General features: G+C 31.9%; 4 protein-coding genes across 6 annotated transcripts in view; 1 reads left to right on the top strand and 3 right to left on the bottom strand.

Annotated features, from left to right (window-relative positions):
• Positions 1 to 8,946, top strand: part of LOC119830978 (glutathione hydrolase 1 proenzyme-like) — a 35,218-nt gene extending 26,272 nt beyond the window's left edge. For all 3 annotated transcript variants that reach the window (XM_038354172.1, XM_038354171.1, XM_038354170.1), the window contains 6 exons: positions 1,332 to 1,532; positions 5,082 to 5,331; positions 5,568 to 5,758; positions 6,077 to 6,317; positions 6,727 to 6,840; positions 7,376 to 8,946. In XM_038354172.1, the coding sequence (XP_038210100.1) occupies positions 1,332 to 1,532; positions 5,082 to 5,331; positions 5,568 to 5,758; positions 6,077 to 6,317; positions 6,727 to 6,840; positions 7,376 to 7,525 (1,147 nt within the window). In that variant the 3' untranslated portion in view covers positions 7,526 to 8,946. The remainder of the gene's footprint in view (positions 1 to 1,331; positions 1,533 to 5,081; positions 5,332 to 5,567; positions 5,759 to 6,076; positions 6,318 to 6,726; positions 6,841 to 7,375) is intronic.
• A 954-nt stretch (positions 8,947 to 9,900) lies between these two features.
• On the bottom strand, positions 9,901 to 16,793 carry LOC119830790 (sec1 family domain-containing protein 2-like). Its single transcript, XM_038353933.1, has 9 exons — positions 16,440 to 16,793; positions 16,110 to 16,361; positions 15,681 to 15,986; positions 15,267 to 15,439; positions 14,404 to 14,630; positions 13,550 to 13,719; positions 12,806 to 13,089; positions 12,270 to 12,431; positions 9,901 to 12,069 (listed from the first exon to the last, which is right to left on the bottom strand). Exons 1-9 carry the CDS (start codon positions 16,611 to 16,613, stop codon positions 11,865 to 11,867), a joined length of 1,953 nt encoding a protein of 650 aa, XP_038209861.1. The 5' UTR covers positions 16,614 to 16,793; the 3' UTR covers positions 9,901 to 11,864.
• Positions 16,794 to 17,927: 1,134 nt separating this feature from the next.
• On the bottom strand, positions 17,928 to 19,435 carry LOC119830843 (cytochrome c oxidase subunit 6A1, mitochondrial-like). Its single transcript, XM_038354005.1, has 3 exons — positions 19,235 to 19,435; positions 18,999 to 19,147; positions 17,928 to 18,182 (listed from the first exon to the last, which is right to left on the bottom strand). The coding sequence occupies exons 1-3, from the start codon at positions 19,323 to 19,325 to the stop codon at positions 18,096 to 18,098; spliced, it is 327 nt and encodes a 108-aa protein (XP_038209933.1). The 5' UTR covers positions 19,326 to 19,435; the 3' UTR covers positions 17,928 to 18,095.
• A 1,112-nt stretch (positions 19,436 to 20,547) lies between these two features.
• LOC119830993 (serine/threonine-protein kinase S6KL) overlaps positions 20,548 to 21,467 on the bottom strand; it is a 45,738-nt gene continuing 44,818 nt past the window's right edge. Inside the window, exon 10 of the mRNA XM_038354191.1 lies at positions 20,548 to 20,676. Within this exon, the coding sequence (XP_038210119.1) occupies positions 20,548 to 20,676 (129 nt within the window). The remainder of the gene's footprint in view (positions 20,677 to 21,467) is intronic.

The raw sequence follows: 21,467 nt of genomic DNA, 5'->3' as shown, positions 1-21,467 counted from the left end.
AACTACATTAACTTGTAGATCCACTTTTTGTTACCAGGAGAATAATATGGTTGACTCAAAAAAAATTATGAGCCCACACCAACATAGGTATTTTATAAGTCGAATTGGTAGTGTTTTGTTTTGTTTAACGATGTTAGATTGTTAAAGCCTCAGAGTCTCTCTAGTTCTTAGAAGGTTGTCTTAGTTGCAGATAAGGGCGAGCCCCTATTCCTAAGCCTAGTCTTAATAATTTTTGTTTTATTTTCGTAAAATTTTCTTTGCTCCGTGTTATCATAATCCGAATTGCAGATGTTCAACCTTAAAATAATAGTGTAAAAATGAATCTGGTTATGTGATTATTTAATGAAAAAGTTTATTATATTCTAAAGGGTAGTAAAAAAACAATATCTACAGAGTAAAGACTAAAAATTTCTACGCAGTTATGAGCTGGGTATATGCAAATATTGAGTTGTATATTTTAATTATTTACCAAAATAAAAGCCAGTTTTACTACGCATCAGGAAAACAGCACAGCCTTGAAGTTTGTCGCATTTGTCCGCTTGGTCCTTATTCAGTAAACCGGAAATAAAATGGCTACATGATACCTATGCAATAAATATATCTGTCACGAAAGAATATCAAATACCACCAAAAAACAGAATCTAATACAATTGAAATTTTAGATCGTGTGTATCATTACATAAGTTATTTAAAAGTGGGTATATGTATAGAAGCTGCTTGCCTGAGTTCCGATATAGTTTTTTTAATTTTAAATTTTTAATCCAAGCGGAGAAGAATTCAACAAACCAAAAATAATTTGAATTTCGTTTATCCCTAAGTGCTTGTTAGTGGTGTAACTTACAGAACTTTCTTTTGTAGAATAAGATATACTTAAGAAATGGTTGTTTTAAAATAAGATGGGTAAAATAGTATACTTTATACGTATAAAGTTGTATATATAGTGTATTTTTAAACCATATAGTTAGAACATTATAATATGTGGATAACGCCAGCATTTTATCAAGGTGTTCTAGTCATAAATAATATCTCGAGAACGCATAACTCGTTCTTGCGTATTAATGTCATTGTCAACTTTTATTCATATAATTAACTCTAAAAAAAGATAACCTAACGAGGCACCATCTGACGAGAATCAACACCGCCTAGAAATGCTCATCACAGACTAGTGAGGAAAAAAAATAAAAAAAAAATAAAATGATGTCATATTGTTGCAAATGAAGGTTTCATTCTCTTATAATTATTTCCCATACATTTCATGTTTACGCAGCTAGAACGTGACTCAGATCACGCCAGCACGACTACCGTATTAAAAAATGTTTATTTTTTTACAGGAAAACGTATGTGAACAAAGATAAACAGTTTCATAGACCTGGAACCAACGTGAAACCCAGTGAAGCTCTTTGCAACACTCTCGAACGGATATCTGAAAAGGGTGGAGATGAATTATACAATGGCAGCTTGGCGGTAGATTTCTTGGAAGACTTGAGGGAGGCTGGAAGCATTATAACCGCTGAGGATCTTAAAAATTACCAGTAAGTATCTAGTATTGTTATAATTGTTATAACACGCTTATCGTTGTTCAAACAGTTATTGCAAACTATTGAATGTAAAGTGATCGGAATGTTAGTATTAATGGATTTGTACATTTGAATTGTATTGGCACATTCATAAAATATGTATAATGTACGATAGTTATTACTATACATTGAAAAATTAAAAATACCTAGATGTGGAAATAATATAATGTGAAATTAGGCAGCTGATTATGTTTTTAAACTGAGATAGCTCTGACTCAGTATACTTGTAACATTATAAGAAATATATGTAGCACTTATTTTTAGAACAATTATTCTTCACAGTCATCATAAATAATAACGAATGGACTATTTTCGGTCGTAAAATTGGTTCATTCTACGCTTTGGAAACAGTATTGCTTTCCATAAATATCATGTTCTAGTACGTATTATTATGAATAATAAAAAGTATAAATTATGAACTTGTTTGACTCAAATTTCGCAGCTGCGGACCTGCTTCTGTCGTCCTTCACGAATATTTCTTCTTTCAGCTATATTCAAACTAAAATTTATAAAAATGTTCTATTCAATGAGTGGCATGAATCACTTAGTATGGTTTCCAATAAGCCAATAGAACTCCGAGCGCCCTTACAAACCGGAATGTCAAAGGTTGCCAACCGACTTGCAGTATTTTTTGCTCAGATGTTTCCATGTAGGTCAAACTCATACCATATAAGCTAAAGTTATAGGGACGCTTGCACAATAAATATCAGGTTAATCGTTATCAAATACTGTTCCAATCGTATCTAATCGTATCATAGATTTAATGTCTACGGAAAAAAAAATTGATATTTATAAAACAGTATTGTGGTGAAATGGAATTCTTATCTTAATATGTATAAATTACGTGCGTGCCGGGGCGTGCAGCTAGTATTTAAAACCTCCTGATATTTAATCAAGAGAGAGCTAATTTTATGACTCTTGGTGTAAGTACAATGAACGTAGTATCTCCGGAAGCACGGCGCCTATACTATTTAATACTTTCACTGCTTGTAACATTTCAGAATAAATATCAATTAATAAACGAATAATATTGAGATGAACGGAAGTGAAGTGAAAAAATAATCATCATAATCTATTCGCTCAATCAAAAGTTCTGAGGTAATCCAAAAAATACAGTCAAATTGAGAACCATATTTTTTTTGAAATCGGTTTAAAATTGATATCTCTTTCTTAACGTGAATTATATATAAAAATCAATGGATTTTGCCCGATGATATTTTTATTAAATATTTATCACAAATAGGTTATTTGATATTTCACTACAGCTATGTGTGAATGATTTCAAGTTTATGACCTTATATAATGCATTTTGTTACACATACCATGCCGATAAGTATGTTTTTCATTTTTTCGCCTAATAAACTGTTTCGTTACACGTTATTCTCAAAAATGTATAATCCAAGTTTATGTATCTGCTTGGAATACGAAATTATGATCACTGATAAAAACTTTTTAAATAACAATGAAGGACACATAATAATTTAGTGGGAAATACTGAAACATAACATCACAATTGATTGTAATAAATGTATTTTTACGGTAGATTTATTTTTACCATCAAAAATATCTGTGGACGTAATGTATGTCCATTTTGTTTTCTGTTCGATAGACATCATTTGTCTGCGTTGTTCGTACACTCATTTATTCATAGGCACAATATTATATTCATAGGCTATACTCGTGTATAGCCTATGAATATAAGAACCTACCTAAAAATAAAACATATACACAACACTGTAGGTACTTAATTGCGTCTCGACTTTATTATTTGTATCTAATTCTCCATGCTTAGTTAATTATAGGCTTCAACCAGTTACAATATATACATGTACGTAGATATATAGTGGCCACATACATATATACTCGTAAGTCATTAATTGTTGAGTTTGATACACCTACCTAGGTATATCCGACTGATTTAGAGATAAAATAGGTCACAGGTCTAACAATATTGTCAGTAACCTTGTTTTTTACTTAATAACTTGAATGAGTAATAACCATTGCTTTATTTCACAATTTATTTTAAAATTACAAATTTCAGAAAGAATTCTTACATATTACGGCTGAACAAACTGTAAACATAAAAACCGAGTTCAATAAAAAATACGATGAATCATCAACATAACATATCGATGTTATGTGTATAATGTACAGCCATTAAGTGAAGAAATATTTATTGAATATTTCATCATACTTTATAGTATTTTCTAGAAATTTTTGTATACTTTTAAATTCTAAGCAAGCATTCGTCCGCGAAATGCTACGGGGTAAAAAATAGATGAAGCATATTAAACGTCATAGAGTACCTACGTGAGTTTATTTTGCTCTTTAAAAGCATCCACTTTGTGAACCGTTGTTATGACTAATATTATCTATTTAAATAAACATAAGACTATTGAAATAACTTGATTGATAAAATATGCATCTAAACGTTCATAATAAATATGTTGTTTACAAAGCGAAACGAGCTATCGCAAACTATCCACTTAAATGGATACGTTATGAATGATTTTGATTAAAAAAGTACATTTTCTATTTGTTTTGATCTAATATCGAAATGAGCTAGAATATCCATTGCTTTTGTATTAACCATTAGTGAAACTAATGTATAATTATTTTATGTAAAGCGCTTCCGATTCGATTGTATTGTATTCTTTTGTTAATTGTTAACCGACAAGGTTTAAACAGTTCATAAATAGGTTAATTGATCAATTGATGCTTAACAAATGATAGTATTTACATAACATAAGGTGGGTTATAACAAACTTTTAATAAATAGCGTATTAATAACTGACTTATAATAAATTTTTTTTTTCTTAATTTTCTTGTTTTCATTTCATTTTTTTAGTTTATTAAAGTACGGAATTAATTATTGTCATAGTTTTCAAAGACCTGACCCAACTTTTGGTAAAGAGATGTAGGTATTTTGTCTAAATATACAACAATATGTTCTCTAAATATGATATAGAATAAAATAGTTTTGAATACGATGTGGATACCCGCAGCTGTCCGATAAAATGCGAAGGAACACATATGAGTCAAAATCCTGTGTATACTTTGCTTTTAAATTTTTCAACTACATTTTCGTTTAACTTAAAGCTTTAAATACATAAACCATGTTTAAATTTAAAGATGTCACCCAGTTTTAAAATAGAACTAACAACAAATCCGAGACAATTTAATGTGCCTGAACCAAATATTTAGTCACCAAACTACATGTATTTACAGAAATTCCTGATCTCATTCCGACATCTTATCGATTTCAAGTGTCTTTTAAAATAATAACCTTATCGTAGTGGCTCTAACCAGCAGTTTCAGTAAATCATTCGGACACAGAACAATCAAAATCTGTATTTGACCAATTTCATCGTTGCTTTTATGAGATGATTGAGTAGGTACCACCGTACGTGATGTTTTAGTTTCAATAAAAGTTTATCGCGCTATAATAATAAATAATTGCTGTAAATTTACTATTGCTGACGTATATTGTGTTTATTGTTTCAGACCAAAGATAACAGAGCCACTAGCAGTTCCATTGAACCACGGCGATACGCTGTTCACACCGCCCCCTCCCAGCAGTGGTGTGATCCTGGTCAATATTTTAAATATCTTGAGCGGTTACAATTTTGGTCCTGATAGTATTAACGGCACTGAAAATACAGTGCTCACTTACCACCGAATATTAGAAGCTTTTAAATATGCTTACGCGACGCGGACGAAACTGGGTGATGCCAACTTTTTAAAACTAGATGAGGTAATTGTTTTTAAAATATAAATGTTCATTTTAGGTTATTATTTTTGCTATACTCGTGTTCATAATTGCTCTACATAAGTTGCTGATAAAGGAAACACCTCTAAGTATGAAAGTGATTTATTTAAACAGATGTTTATATGAATTTTAATATTTTATTGTATATTACTATTATACACTTTATCGAATATTGACGATTGTTTTTAGAACACACTCATAACTTCTTTATTTGCTTTCAGCTCATTAGCAATGTGACTTCCCCTCAATATGGCTTGGACATGCGTCTCAGGATTAATGATAGCACAACAAGTAACAGTACATCTTATTACGGCGCCACACAGTACCAGCAGCCTGATTCCGGTACCGCACACATTTCAGTCATCGGGTACAACGGAGACGCTGTATCTCTGACCAGCTCTATCAATTATTAGTGAGTCTGACTTGTTGTTTATGTTTTATTCGTATGTCACTTTTTCGGTTGTAATCTATTTTTTTTCCTTTACTTCATCTTTTTCAGCAATGTGTGGCAATTATTTCTGTTATTTTCAATATTATTAATTGTTCCCTTGACTATAATTACAGAACTCTATATATATCTTACATACAAACATATGTGATAAAACGTATATAAGAGCCTGTATGTGAATGTACATTCAATATGAGTTTGGGAAATTAATATACAGACTATTAAATGCAAGTTAGCTTATCAACCCCTGACTAGAAACATAATATACCTTTACCTCGACAGTTTCGGCGCAGGCTTCGCAACAAACCGCACTGGTATCGTCATGAACAATGTGATGGATGACTTCTCCTCCCCCGGCATAACCAACAGTTTTGGTATCAAGCCATCTCCAGCTAACTTCATAGCGCCGGGCAAAAGCCCTCTTTCGTCTATGAGCCCTAGTGTGATTGTGGACAAAAGTGGTAACGCAAAGTTGGTCATTGGCGCGTCTGGTGGTACAAAAATCACAACGGCTGTTGCATTGGTAAGACATAGAATCAATTTATTAATCCTTTCGAATAAAATTTCTGGAAACACTTTAATTAGGTGCCTTCTATTTGTAAAATTAATTTACCATTAAGTGAATTTTGACTAAATTTCTGCATGAAAACTATAAAAGCCTTCAAGTTTTATAGACTTTAATCGACAAATCTTTTTTTCATTCCATTATAAAAAAGGCGGTTATCTACTCGACTGTATTTTTTGTGTAACCTCATTCTTTTTATTGCTTGAAAGCTGGTGCCTACCATGTGGTCCCATTTTAATTTAGCCTAGTTCTGACAGTTTGAAGGCGGTTTCTTTTTTGTTTATTATAATTATAATGGTGTAAGTCTCCTGACTCCTCAGAGTTATAATAATTACATGAAGATATAAATAGAAGATGTTCTTTGCAGGTAACAATGCGTAAACTTTGGTTCGGCCAAACGATCAAAGAGGCGGTCGATGCAGCTCGCTTCCACCATCAGATATTCCCAATGTACGCTGAATATGAATATGGACTTACAGAGGTAACTATATATGTTTATTTATGTACATAATATACTCTACAAACTAGTAAGGTAGGTATTTTATTAACACAATATACTTTATCGTTAATTACTTGAAAAATTTATCCGTGGGCCGTGGCCGGGAAGCTAGTTATTGTTAAATCTGAAAATGTGCACATATCTCGCCAAAACAGTCAAACAGTTAGCTTCTGTTTTATTATTATTGAGAAATATATGAGACTAAAAGAGAACTTTATTCAGAAATATTTCTGTTTGCATCTACTCGCTTGTAAAATATGAATTTGGCTAAAGATTTTTAACTCTGCTCTATTTCGGGAATTAGGACTTGCTATCAGCTTTTAAATATAAAAGCTGGAGCTGTGCCAACACAAGTCAAATGATTTTAAACTGAAATTATATAGGGAAATGGTTATCGGTCATTACTTATCAGTTTCGATGTACACAAAAACGGCATTTTTAGATTATGGTAGCTATCATAGCTAACGTTGGTAACAATAATGTATTATATTTATATCAATATTTATTCTGTTTCTAGGACATCGTGAACGGTTTGCGGGCAAAAGGTCACGGAATAGTGCGATATCGCGGCAGGGGATCCATTATTTGCGCTCTATATAGGAACAAAACTGCAATTTACGCGAACGCTGACTTTAGAAAAGGCGGCGACGTGGCTGGCATGGATTAACGCTATCTAACGAACTAGTCTTATGAAGGAAATTTTCGTTAGACGTGCTCTAAATGCATTTACTTAATTTTATTGGAAGATAAAAGACAGAACTTTAAATAATGCCCTATAAATGTCTATTTTTACAACCGTTACTTCTAATAGGTTATTGTCTATTCTGTTCGCGATTTGTTCATAGCTGTTGCGTTTGGCAATGTTGATAATTTTTTCAAGAATAGTAATTATTATTTAATTAAAACTACTTAAATTTGTATTGGTTAGAAAAGTCAATTTTCATTATAAATAATTATTCGTTTTGTTCAATTATAGCCGATCCACTAACAATGTTAAATTAAGAGCATTGGGGTAATATCAAACATTGGGACAACGTATAGTACGTGTGGTGCGCAAATGTCGAAGTAATCTCTTTCCTATTTATATTAAATTTTGTCCGCTATCGTTAGATAGCTGAGATACTTTTCGACGGTGGATTGTGCTAACTATTAAAAGTCCCATAAACTGTTTTCAATTTTTCAAATTATGTACTCGTATAAACAATTTATATTCGAAAATAATTGATCAGTCGTTCTTCCACAATGTGTGAGTAACGACAATACTGCAACAACATTTCTTTCAATGAAATTGTTACTAAGCAAGAAAGGACTACAACTTGTTGACCTGTTTTATATATTCACATATCTATTGATAGAGCCTATATTATCAATCCGTAATCATAGCTGATCATTTATTTTGATAAATATTTATATTTATAAATAATAATTGCAGGTGAAACCGCAGTACAATAAGTAGGCATAGATATATATGCACCAAATGCTCTTTATTTAATGTAAAAAAGTAATATTAAATAGAGATTCATAATTACGTCCTATTTCTCGTTATTTATTAATATTTTTATTATTATTATTTTAACAATCGATAGAAATATAAAACCTTAATACGTTATTATCTAGACTGTGCTACTTTAATTAGTGAAATAAAAGGAATGTAGATAGGAAATTGTACCAATGTTTTAACCTTAATAAGTATTTTGATTATCGTATGTATATTAAAGTTAAGACACGATTATGTTAATCAGTAATAATAATTGTATTAATCTATCTGTTGAATTGTATATATTTTATAGCAGTCAATTTTAATTGACTGCACAAATGTAGGTTGTACCTAATTATTATGAAATCTGAGCCTAGCTTAGATCAAACTATTCTTCTTTTGATCTGAGCTAATTAATAAGTAATTAGAACTCCTGCTCGGTACTCCACCATTCCATCTGACGTTCAAATTTCAGCATAAATTTAACATTGCCATTGTATAAAACTTATTATTGTATTATCTACACATAAAAAAATACATAGAAAAAAGATTTTCAGCGTGTCGCTTTATACATTTCTCTAATTCAATGTCTAATTTACACATTACCAGTAAGAATAAACATTTGAAAACAAAATACGTTCCATGTATAAGAGATGTATTATACATTACCAGTATCAAATAAGTAGCTCCATCGCTAATACGACAGTATTAATTTGAATACTTAAGTATTACTGTGGTACTTCGCCTCGGTATTCGATACCAATATCTCAATAAATATTAGGAAAGTGATAATAATATATGGAAATTTATATTATAAAGCATGTTTTATTTTTCCCGACCGTCCCGTATATGTATATATCATATTATATAATGTATATATAATTACGATACGAGAATATATAATTTATATTCTCGTATCAGTGTTAGTTGTCTGTCGGAAATACTGATTTTTATAAAATTTTATATATATGTAGCTATATTCGGTATTTTTCTTTTGGTACCTATTTGCCTTAGAGAATCTATTGAAATGGTTGCATAAATACTCAAAGCTATTTACCAATAGACTACAAACAACTAAAGTGAAGAACGTAGCGCCATCTTGAGATGAGTAGCGTTCAACTTTGAGGTAAGTAAAAATACGCATTTTTTCTTTTATATTTTAGTAATCATATATTATTATATACATTTAAAAATCAATGACTTATCTTAAAGTCTTAATTTTTTTATATTATTAATTTTAAGAGATAATCTTACGAAAAACTTGAAGTATGACAAAAAAGTTGGGACAACATATTTTGCGTCAGCTGATTATACAGCTAATAGTATCTGTAGACACGTATTGTATATACAATAATGAAATGCATGGTACAATTTATTCAAATAATTTGGATCTTAGAAAATTCACTGAAAGAGACCTTTTTAGAAAATTAAACATCCCCTTAGATCTTAATTATTTCTGTTTCGTGCAAAAAAATCGTCTACTTTTTTGTTCTTATAAACTATAAACTCTAATTATTTGAAATAAACCAGCGACGAAAAAAATGTATTGAAATGAAACAAGCATGCACACAAATTAATAATTTATTTACTTTTTTGCATTGTAATTGCATTGCACAATTATGACTATATAGTAATTATATAATATCATGATTATTTAAGAACAAGGAAATAATATGTAAATGTACATTAATTTTTAATCTAACCAGTATTTTAATGCTTACTAAAAAGCGTCAAATTCAATTTCTAATTTGATTTTATTAATATTTGGTATTTATATATTACATATGAAAAAGTGAGGTGTTCACTTTGATCTTTAAAACCATAGACCTTCTAGATACACGATCTTATACAAAAACGAACTGAAAGTTGGTCCTGATATGTGATTGTCAAATTCTAGTTGAAAAAAACTACCGTTAAAGGAAAATAGAGCTTGGATTTACGTTAAGGTGTATTCACAAAACGTCAAAATCAAATCAAATCAAAAAAGGAAGCATAAATTCGCTCATGATTCACTATATAATATAAAACAAAGTCGTTTTCTCTGTCCCTATATCCCTATGTATGTATAAATCCTTAAAACTAAACATCGGATTTTGATGATTGAAAATACAATGATTTAAGAGTAAGGTTTATATGTATAATAACATCCATTAAACTACTCCGCATCAAAAGCTAGTTAGTATACAATAAAATACATTCAACCTTATCCACATGTTAAATTTTACAAAGCATCTAAATTCTGGGTGGATTGAATACATATAATTTATAATAATCATGAATGTCTTCATCCACCTATTTTTTATTATTACATGGGCACTCACAAGCAACAAACTAGATCACGTAAACAGACGTTATTTATAGTAAAAATCGTACAAAGTACATTTTTTCATTCATTTCTTTAACAACTTACCAACAAATTTTTAAATCTATATATTATACCTATTATATATTGCATGAAAAAAAAAACGCAACGCATGATTCGAATCCCACTTTGTTTTCCAACAAGCAATTGATCAACACTTTAATCCAAACACATAATTTTTGAAATATAATACTAATCGCTAAATATGGGTTTAAAATCTAGATAATTTAGCGTAATCCTTACATTTTTTATTTTTAAAACTTAAACGATTCTTATATTTACAAGAATAATTATTATACATATTACTGTCTCTGAGAAATTTTGAAAGAGACTTTACTGTCTCTTCTCAAAGACTAGTCTGTCACTATTATTAAAAACTAAAATGAACTCCTAAGTTATCAGTATAGCTGAAGAGATAGTTTGTTTGTTTGATCGCACTAATCTCAGGAATGCTTGAGAACTATATATGGACAATGGTCCAAACCGGGGTAAAATCGCTTTATTATTTGCATTTGTATTGCATTGTATATGCATATATGTGTGTGCACAAACACTACAAACTCTATCCTAATACCAAAAAAATAACAATACATTTAAACATATAGCATATAGTATAACAACACACCTAGACATAATTGGTTATTTTATTTACAGACCCTAATAATGTAACACATTTTCACTGCACTGGGTAATTTTATGGTAAAGTATGGTCACAAACTACGAAGAATTTCGTGCATTGACCTGGTATAACCTATCTCTGTCGCTCCTACGTTAAAACAATACGTCCCACTCACTCGTTGCTTACGTGCGAAGGGGTCATTATATAATTTATACGCAGGAGTGACTGAGACAGGTCATACCAGGTTAATATAGGAAATTCTTCATAGTTCTTGACCGTAGTATAACTGCAGGACTCATGTACATACAAAATATTTTCAGCAAAACAACGCATAAATTAAATTTACATAACACTTGAATCAATTTTGAATTCTCTAATTAACCATACTGCACAGTAACCACAGATGTATTCAATATAATTTTTAGAAACACCCATGTAACTATGTCTTACAACCACACTATACAATCCAAAAACTCCAAGACTCAGCACTACCACTTCTGTCTCTTAAAGCGCCAAGTCTTTCTCGAGTCTCACTTGAACAAACACTGCTATAACAACACATCCTTCATAGCTTCCACCGGAGTCACGAATTTCGTGGAGCCGATGATCACGTTATTATCTATTCCGCTGGTGATGATGCTGCGGTGGAGCTGCTTGCACTCATCAGCCGTGATCCCACCGATGATGAATATTATCACTGTCTGATTGTCCATTGGATGTTTGGCTACTTTGGATTTCTTGCTTGTTAATATACTGTAAAGAATGTTATGTATGAGATTTTTGTAGTTGTTACCCGCCTTATATGTCTATTTTAACCAACTTCACATTCAAGGACATGGACCAAATGATAACAATTTCCTACCAATCGATTGTAAATCACTTCTTTTTCGGAACGTAAATTAAAAAGTCAAATCAACATTCTAATATATTATAATATATGATATAAATCTTACTTCAGTCCACTTCGCAGCAGATCCTTTATCCCTTCATTCCTATGCCGCAGGTCAGGTATGTCTGGTCGTTCTGTATTAACAAGATCATCAACCAGCTGCTGCAGGACCCCGCGGTACTCATGACCGATTCCACTCTCACACGGCTTCAATACAGAGTTGTACCTATAATGGACATTTTTAGTTTAGAAAATCCATTTTCCATTTGAATTGAAATTAGTAAATAATCAATTAGATATTACAGTTTAAATTATTAGGTGAAATATATTTTCATAGTTATATAAATTTTCAAATTACTATGATTGTATTTTGTATAACCCATAATAAATTATTCCCATTTTAAATTTGTATTTTTTCACGATTAATTTATACATACTTTACACTCAATTATTCATACAGAAACTAGCAAATACAATGGGAAATGCATATTAATTTTCAGGAACAGTAACTACTAGACTAATTTCAAAATCTTTATGGTTGAATAAGTACATGATCCCAGACTATGTAGTAGTAAATAATAGAAATTAACATATTTTCACCTTTGCAAATTCTTCCTCATCAGTGATATATCTTTCAAAGAGTTCATGATATTTTTCGATATTTTCTCACTGCTCTCCGGTGTTACAGGGCCAATATCCATATTGTTAAACAGTGTTTTATGATCTTCAAATATGGCAACATTGAGGGTTTCCTGAAGGTGATCTTCATGCTGTTTGTTGAACATCACTTCAGTACCAGTGAGTGAGTATACATGGACTAGAAGAGCTAAGAGGTTTCCTAGTGGCAAGTTTCGATCTTTACGCGTTTTTATTAGGTGACTGAGCTGTAACAATAAATATTGAATAACAATTGAACAGTAACAGAATTGCAGAAAAAATATGACCTTCCCTTTTTTCAAAGTTGGTTAAACAAAATAACAAAGCTATAAAATGTTATATATATTTTGATCAAAAGCACATGTATACAATTCGACCAGGCAACTTTAAATGCATTGGTTATTTAGTGTGAATTTGTCATTTAATTGAAAAATATTGTAATTGCAAGTTTTGTTTGTTTCCACAGGATAATCCTACTAATGTTATAAATGCGAAAGTTTGTAAGGATGTGTGTGCGTTTGTTGCTCTTTCACGCAAAAACTACTGAACCGATTGCAATGAAATTTGGTGCATAGATAGCTGGACAACTGGAATAACATATAGGCAACTTTTTATCCCGATATTCCTACGGGATACGGACTTTAGCGGGTGAAACCGCAGCTAGTAACTAATAAATAAAATTAATACCTGATGTAGTACACTTGTTGAGTCTCTGCTAGCAGCAAGGTTTTCTATAACCTGCCTTTCCAAACTCATCAACAAGTCAAACTGAACCCTTTTTGGAGATTTCAGCATTTGTACCACACCAAGAGCTTGTTGCAATACACCCAGGTGGTTGCTTATTATTTCATAGTTTCCTGGGAAGTAATTAAAGTGCAGATAAAATTTTAATTATCAAAGTCAAAGTTATGAAAACAAAAAGCTGGCAATACCCTACTTGTTGACTTCGGAAACTACATAAACATAATTCATGAATCTAATTCTAATCACTTTGATAGAATATTCCTTCAATAGAATAAAGTTTAATGTTATCGATTTTCATAGATGTTCTGCTTAAGCTCAATACAACGAGATATTTACTGTATAGTAATCTATACAGTTCATTGAAGATGTACAGACAGGTCAATTGTGTAGGGGGGGCGAGATGCGAGACGCGGGAGGAACGAGCCCAAAGTAACTATATATTATATTATTGGCCGCTCTGGGCATTTTGGTCACGGACAAGCTTTAAAGTTTGATGTGTATCATAAAGTGATGTTATTATGTTGTAAAAATGGGACATAGTACTTGTGCTGTAAGAGATTGTAAATCATCTTCTCGCGATAATAAAGATCTACGTTTATCTGCATTTTTGGTCATATAATTGACTTTATTCAGTTGTGACAACATTGACTTTTTGTGGTTTATTACTTTACAAGATGAAAGCTGTTGTACTACTGTATGTTTCTTTTCGTACTGTCATATTTCACTGTGCTCAATATTTTAATTTATTCAATATAATTTCAGTAGAATAATTACACCTTATACAATACCAGACTAACCTTTAGAAGCTGTAATAATTTTTTCAACACTTTGCGGTGTTACTTTCAATAAAGTCTTTGGTCCTGGTGACTTCTGCACATCAATTTTGGACAGTTTGTTGTAGAGATCAAACATAACTTCCTTTTGAGATTTATTGATCATATAGTCATAGGTTTGCAAGCAGGAATCATCATTTGCATGGAACAAACAACCTGGACTTAACTGCACATCTTCTGGATGAGAAATGCTGGAAAAGTCAATGATAAATTTCTTTCAAATGTTTTAATTGTCAGCTAGTAGCAATATTTGTGAATAAATCCCGTAACTGTGCTAACTTTGGTAACAAACCTACTCAACCAACAATAAAAAAACATAATACATCAAATAATTAATGCTTGGACCATGCATTATTTAATTGTTATATATATAATTGTTATTAAACACAACAAAAGTATTGAATAACACTTTTAAGTCCGGCCGAAGGACCCTGAATAACAATGGAGGATCTGATCGAAACACTGTTTACTTTCCAACGATTTATTCTTCCCAATTTGCACTGTACACTTTTACTACACTATTTTACAACACTGTACTTGTTGACTACTGGATGTACTGGATGTACTGGTTACTGGATACTAACCCTTTGTACAAGATAGCTTATACATATATTGTTGAGAACTTTACTAGCGTGCTCTAGCTTCGCATAGAAGAGAGCGACGCCATCTGGCGACAGTGATCGAAGTTCTAACAAGTATTTTAACATCAAAAGAATATGTAATCAAATAATTTTTCTCACAAAATTTGTGCATTAAGTATTTAATGTAATAAATAAACACAAATTCTAAACATGAACTGAAATGTGTAAAAGTACACTTTTACATACACATTGGCTTCACAGAGTGCTGACATGTCAACAGCAATTTCGTTAGACTGGCCAGGAAACTTAGGAAGTATTCCCATCATTTTGTCCAGTACAGACTCCACGGAGTGACTCGTAACTCCACATAAATCCAGTGTGCGATCCACAATCACCAATGATATGGGAATTGAACAATTCTAGAAGTTAAGTTATACTTCAATTTAAAAAAAAAAAACTTTACATTACAATTCATAATATAATAATATGTTGTTAAAAATATAAATTTATTAGAAACTTATAAAGAGCCTCCAACATAAGTGACTTTTAGAAATAAAGTAACATCTTTCATCAATTAACAATTTTAACATTAAATATTATTAAAAAAATTAAATATGACACCATAATTATTGATTAAAATAATCATGTTATTTTACCTACCTTTTTTCTAGCAACAGAGACAGGTGAGTTTTCCAACACTCCAGCTAGTAAAGAACTATACTGTCCAATGTAGAATATATCCTCTTTATAATTCAGTGAATCAAACATGCTATTCAAACCACCAGCTAATCTTCTTAGCATAGACCTCTCTTCATTTTGTAAGGAATACAGATCTATTGATGATGACTCTGGTAATAGTTTCCCATCATATTTGGGACACATGCTATGATATGGTGGTGTTAGAAATATGACATTTGTAGGTGCAATTGAAAATATTGGAATGTATACTGCCTCAACTGCACTGGGCTGAAAAAAATAAATCATTTATAAATAACAATTTGAATAGAGTAGAGTATCAGTCTCTTGTTGTGAATGATTGATTTATATTGAATAATTGATAGCTTGAAATATAGACTGAACTTTCATTACCTGTTTACCAATCCAGTCTAAAAGCATTTCTTCCAATTGCTTAGTTGCCTCAGCAGGAGCCTTGCCTGAGGCTATGGCATCAGTGACATCTTTACCCTCATTCAACTCTAAATAGACTACATCTAGGCTAGCACATGATACCAAAATGCAGTGAGTTAAATCACTGTTGCGTATGATCTCCTTTATAGTTTGCAGCTGAGTACTGGTTGCTTGGGTTATAAAAACAGCTTTCCTATGCTCCTTCTTGCAAAACTTAAAGAGAGTTTATTAATTTTACATTAGATGTATGAGACTAACTATTTGCTACGTATTTATGTAATTCATACTTACTTCAAACGGCGATAAAGTTTTGACTGCTACAGCACCTCCAGTTAAGAGGTTAAACAGTCCCCCATACCAGTGAAGACATTCAGCGCTATAGTCATCAAGAAATACCACAGCACCAATAATGCGATTGTAAACTTCTGTCCACCAAGCCTTCCCAAAATCTTTCACAGACGTCATTTTGTCGATTAGTACAATATTACATTTTTTACGAGGTATTATTTATAGTAGACTGATTTTGAGGTAAAGATTCATCTATGTTCGTTAATGTGATAATCTAATAAAGATAATATTTATTTATTAATATATTAAACATATAGCACTCCATTACATTCAACTCTTTGAAGTATTGACAAGGTAAAATAGTCTCGTAAATACGTCACATTTCAAAATACGTGTCACTTCGACATTGACGTATGAATGTTTTGAATGAGCCATGGAGTCAAAGAGTAGTATAATATTACGGGTACATGGAGTTCTCAGAGCCATAGCACAGAATAATAAGTACGACCATAGATTATACATATTCGGTCGGTAGGTAGTACGTTTTAATTAATCTTTTTTTTGTGGTGATTCTCGATGCCAGCCTGAAGGGCAACTACATTTTAGCACGGACGCGTGGGTGAACTGAGGGTTCACTCTGGTAGCGACACACTCAAGGGCGCCCCCCTTGTCGGGGACTGCGAACCTCGGCTTGGGTTGTCGCATGAATGGAGGGGGCCGGAGGGGCCGTACTAGGTAGGTGTGACTTATTCACTGTTCTAGATAACATATAACTAGGTAGGTGTGACCTATTCACTGCTCTAGATAACATAACAGATAAACCACGTGAATACCCAAGTGTGAATTTAACTATACCGTAGATAAACCCATATAATGATTTTATTTTAAACTGTCAGTAAAAAATGTCCAATCTATTTATTCAGATACCATTGCACCACCTCACTACACACAGAAAATGTTAAAACTAGGGAAGTTATGTTACTATTTACTGACTTAGCTAACAAACTATTTCAAGTGTGTTCTTATTTAGAAGTATTTTTCTTAGTATAGATAAACAAGAAATTGTTTTTTAACAATGAAGTAATGTCCATAACACGATAAAATTAAAAAATTGCAAAATTATACATATAATTATTGCTTCGTGAATTGGCTAAGCGACAAGGATATTTACTGAATTCTCAATATCCAAGTTACCAGCCCTCTATTTCCGACGGGCCGACTTTTTATCACCACCTGGTAGCAAACCCAGGATCCCGCGGGTTTACCTAATATCCATTGCAGCAAGGAAACATTCATTAATTTTAAATAGACAACTTTATAGGATACTCTTAAAATTATTTGTTAACTAGTTAGGCATATCTGTACAGTTTAATTTAATATATAATATAATATAATATAATAGTATTATATATATAAAATTCATAACATATTTCCATTATTGCTTGAATATGTATTGTATAATATGGATGAAAAAATATTAAAACAACAATGCATTTTTAAAAATAATTGTTATTTAATGCTAAACAACACGCTAATTTCACCATAACTGAAAACACATCAATTAGCTCTGTCATTACATGTACAATCAAAATGTTTATGTTGAACTCAAATGACAATTTGGATCTAATACAGTTGGGCTAAAGATATTAAAGCTGATGATTAGTGATCATCTTCATAACCGCTTGGCAGGGCGTTGACATGGGGGTTGTGGAAGAGAGACTTTTGGCCATCACCCCATGGGAATCTCTGAAAATAATCAAGATGAATAGTAACTGTTAAGTGTACCTAGAGTTTCAAAATTCTTAGCAGTTCAATAACATGGAAAATGGTATAGGTTATGCAACAGATTTAGATGATTTTTTTTAAACATAGTAATTCAAGAGGTGTATATGTATAACATCATCCATTAAATAGTAGAGAAATACTGTTACAGAATTTAGATATTTCAAAGATAGCAGAAAATATGTAAATAAAACAGGTACAGGAAAAGGTTTTTACTCTGAATTTAATTTTTGTGAAACCATGCGCAAATACTATTATTTACTATGATCGACTCATATTTTGTAATCACAATTAACATACAATGAGATAAACATGTTTACAATGCCTGCTTATGTCTAGCTTTCATTAATTCTGATCAAATGGTCAGAATCACACATTTGAAGTGTAAATTGACTAAGTCATCTTAAAATTTCACATTTTCAGAATAAATCACAATTTTCTTTACTATAGAAAGCATCTTGTGACAACTAGATGTTTAAGAATAAGACCATGAAAAAGGGAAACATAAAATATACAGAATTACAAGCAAGAAATAGATTCTAAGGATAATTTTGTATTCTTTCCCGTTAAGCGTGATAAGGCTAGAACAGATAAGAAGGAAAGATAAGGATGTAAAATTACTATTTTGTAAGTAGTTATTGCCCATGAAAATTAAATCTTATCACTGTTGCTTTATTTACTGGTATTTATTTAATGCGAATCTGACTATGCAGTAAATAAATAGCTTCAGGCAAAATATCTGCAAAATTCTTTTTTTTATCTACCATTGACCATGCTCACCTTTGTACGGATGCGCAAATAATCGTATTGGATGAAAGGAGGGCGTTCGTGGTGTTCTTCCTGGTGGGCGAGGTAAGCATTCAGCATTCCCAAACCAATAGCGGGGAAGCCAACAAAGAAGGACAGACCCCTCCAGAACTTCCAGCCACCTTTTTAATAAAAATTTCTACATTGATAACAAATGGAACGTAGGTTATATCGTTACATAATTATTGAGCTAGTAAATAATACTTTACCTCCATGTCCACCAGCCGTTGCCGCGTGTGAAGCAAGTCGTGCATTATTTCTGACATATGAAACAGCAGCCCTTTGTAAATAAGTGGCCATTTCGTGAATTTAAAATACCTCTTCTAGGACCGAATTATAAATACGAAACAAAATTTTCAATAGTCTCTCACCCCTGTCAATTCGAAAATGTCAAGTGACACCACAGATAACTATACTAGTTTTGGTTGAAAAAAACTGTCACAGACAAAATTATACCATCGATTAATATAGACCTCCATGTACTAAATTAAAATCTAATCTATCTAAATTGTGAAATCTAATTGATAAAATTTTATGCACCAAGGCATATACCTAATATGCAATAAAGCTATAGAGCCCTGTATAATTTCTTAATTATATTATATTATTAGGGAAAAAAACAATGATATTATCCCTACTTAATTTTATAAATGCGAAAGTAAGTCTGTATATCTGTCTCTTTTTCATGTATAAAACCAATGGACCTATTTCGATAAGATTTGGTATGAACTCGTACGTTCGAACTATATTGGAGTATGCATCTATAGCTTGGAATCCACAATACAATATGTATATAAATAATATTGAACATATCCAAAATAAATTTATCAAACATCTGAATTATAGAGGAGCTAAACAGAGAGATCCGATTCCAGAGATGCTTCCTTTAATAAACCATCGGCATGAAAGGGATCAGGGTATATTTAAAAATGGCGTTGATTCTTCCTTCCTTTCAAGAAAATTACTTTTACGATGCCCCGTATATGCTCTCGTGACAAAGCCCTTTTTGCATTACCTAATTTTAAATCAAATTTAGCTAGAAATACATATTTATATTGTGTTTGTAAGAATTATAATAACAATTTCAGTGACCTTGATTTTTTTTCTAAAAGCTTAATTACAAAAATTAATTGTTTCAACTTTTTGTGGAAACTTTGTTGATATGAATATAGTATATGCCTATAATCTATAAGAATTATTGTATTGTTTGTTTCCCAAAGAGAAATAAATAAATAAACATTGCTAATGACTAATAGCACCAAAACCACCATTGAAGTCGAGGGTGCGTCGGTTGCATATGTCCATGATTATACCTACCTGGGCCAAATAGTTGCCGAATGAAACTGGACTGGCCATGTCTACAGAATGCCCGAAGAGTTGTGGGCGAACATTACCACTATGTGGACGCCCGACAAGAGTAAAAGACTACGTGGAGAAACCTTTGCCTAGCAGTGGGACAGCCGTGGGTGATAGAGAAAAATATAACTTTTAGTAAAAGAACATTTTACTTAAAATCATTGTTTTATTTCATTGTTGGGTTTGAAAATGTCATATTCAGTTGTTGTTCAAAGTTTTCAAAGTCAACAATAACAGATTTATTATTAATAAGATTGCTCTGAGTATATTGCTCTAACAAACATTTTGGGCGTATCTGAAACAATTGAAAGTTATGTTATCCTTTGTAATGACAAAAGTGAAAAGAAAAATTGGAATGGACACAACAATTAATGAGATAAGAAATTACACATTACAAAAACTACAATTTTTGTAGAGAAAATGCAGTACTTTTCTGAGTACAACGAAGGAAATATGCAATTTTCACATCGACCTCAGCCGTTTAATGGACATGTTTACGTTTATCCATCTTTATAAGTTCACCATTTACACCCACATGATGTGAAACATAGCAATGTATATCTAAATATACTTATGCATCAACGGATGTTTCCATGAACAAATATATAATGTCAATCTAGGCAAATGCTTGAATTTCGGTTCTTTTTATCAATATTTAATTTCCGATTCCCAAAAACGTATATAATTATTATGTGGTAGCCGAGCATGCTTCAGCAGGAATTAGGCCAGCTCGTACCGGGGAAATACCATACCCCCACAGAAGACCGGCGTGAAATAGCATTCTGCTGTGTTTTGTTCGGTGAGTGGGGGAGCCGGAGGCCCATGTCGTTTTCCTTACCCTTCCCAGGCGTTTCCTTTATTCCTCTCATCAATCCTTACTTAACGCTTTTCCAGTTTGAAGTCGGCAATCCATTTGTAGAGGCCTAAGGTCTGCAATCAAACTTACGCCTCTTCAAATGTTCATGGGCGGTGGCAAAGCTTACCATCAGGTGACTCACCAGCTCCATTGCCGGCAATGACATAAAAAAATCTAATATATAAAATTCTCGTGTCACAGTTTTCGTTGCCATACTCCTCCGAAACGGC

Source organism: Zerene cesonia, chromosome 12 (genome assembly GCF_012273895.1).
Source record: "Zerene cesonia ecotype Mississippi chromosome 12, Zerene_cesonia_1.1, whole genome shotgun sequence".
Taxonomy (NCBI): Eukaryota; Metazoa; Arthropoda; class Insecta; order Lepidoptera; family Pieridae; genus Zerene; species Zerene cesonia.
This window is presented reverse-complemented; position numbering and strand designations above follow the sequence as displayed.

What these genes read in the sequence shown, in the direction of transcription:
- LOC119830790 (XM_038353933.1), bottom strand. Translation starts at nt 16,613, where the DNA reads ATGACGTCTGTGAAAGATTTTGGGAAGGCTTGGTGGACAGAAGTTTAC. An exon ending in TAGACTGGATTGGTAAACAG is followed by an intron (nt 15,987 to 16,109) that starts GTAATGAAAGTT and finishes TATTTTTTTCAG; the next exon opens with CCCAGTGCAGTTGAGGCAGT. An exon ending in AATTATTACAGCTTCTAAAG is followed by an intron (nt 13,720 to 14,403) that starts GTTAGTCTGGTA and finishes ATTACTTCCCAG; the next exon opens with GAAACTATGAAATAATAAGC.
- LOC119830843 (XM_038354005.1), bottom strand. Translation starts at nt 19,325, where the DNA reads ATGGCCACTTATTTACAAAGGGCTGCTGTTTCATATGTCAGAAATAAT. An exon ending in AACGGCTGGTGGACATGGAG is followed by an intron (nt 19,148 to 19,234) that starts GTAAAGTATTAT and finishes TTTATTAAAAAG; the next exon opens with GTGGCTGGAAGTTCTGGAGG. An exon ending in ATTTGCGCATCCGTACAAAG is followed by an intron (nt 18,183 to 18,998) that starts GTGAGCATGGTC and finishes GATTATTTTCAG; the next exon opens with AGATTCCCATGGGGTGATGG.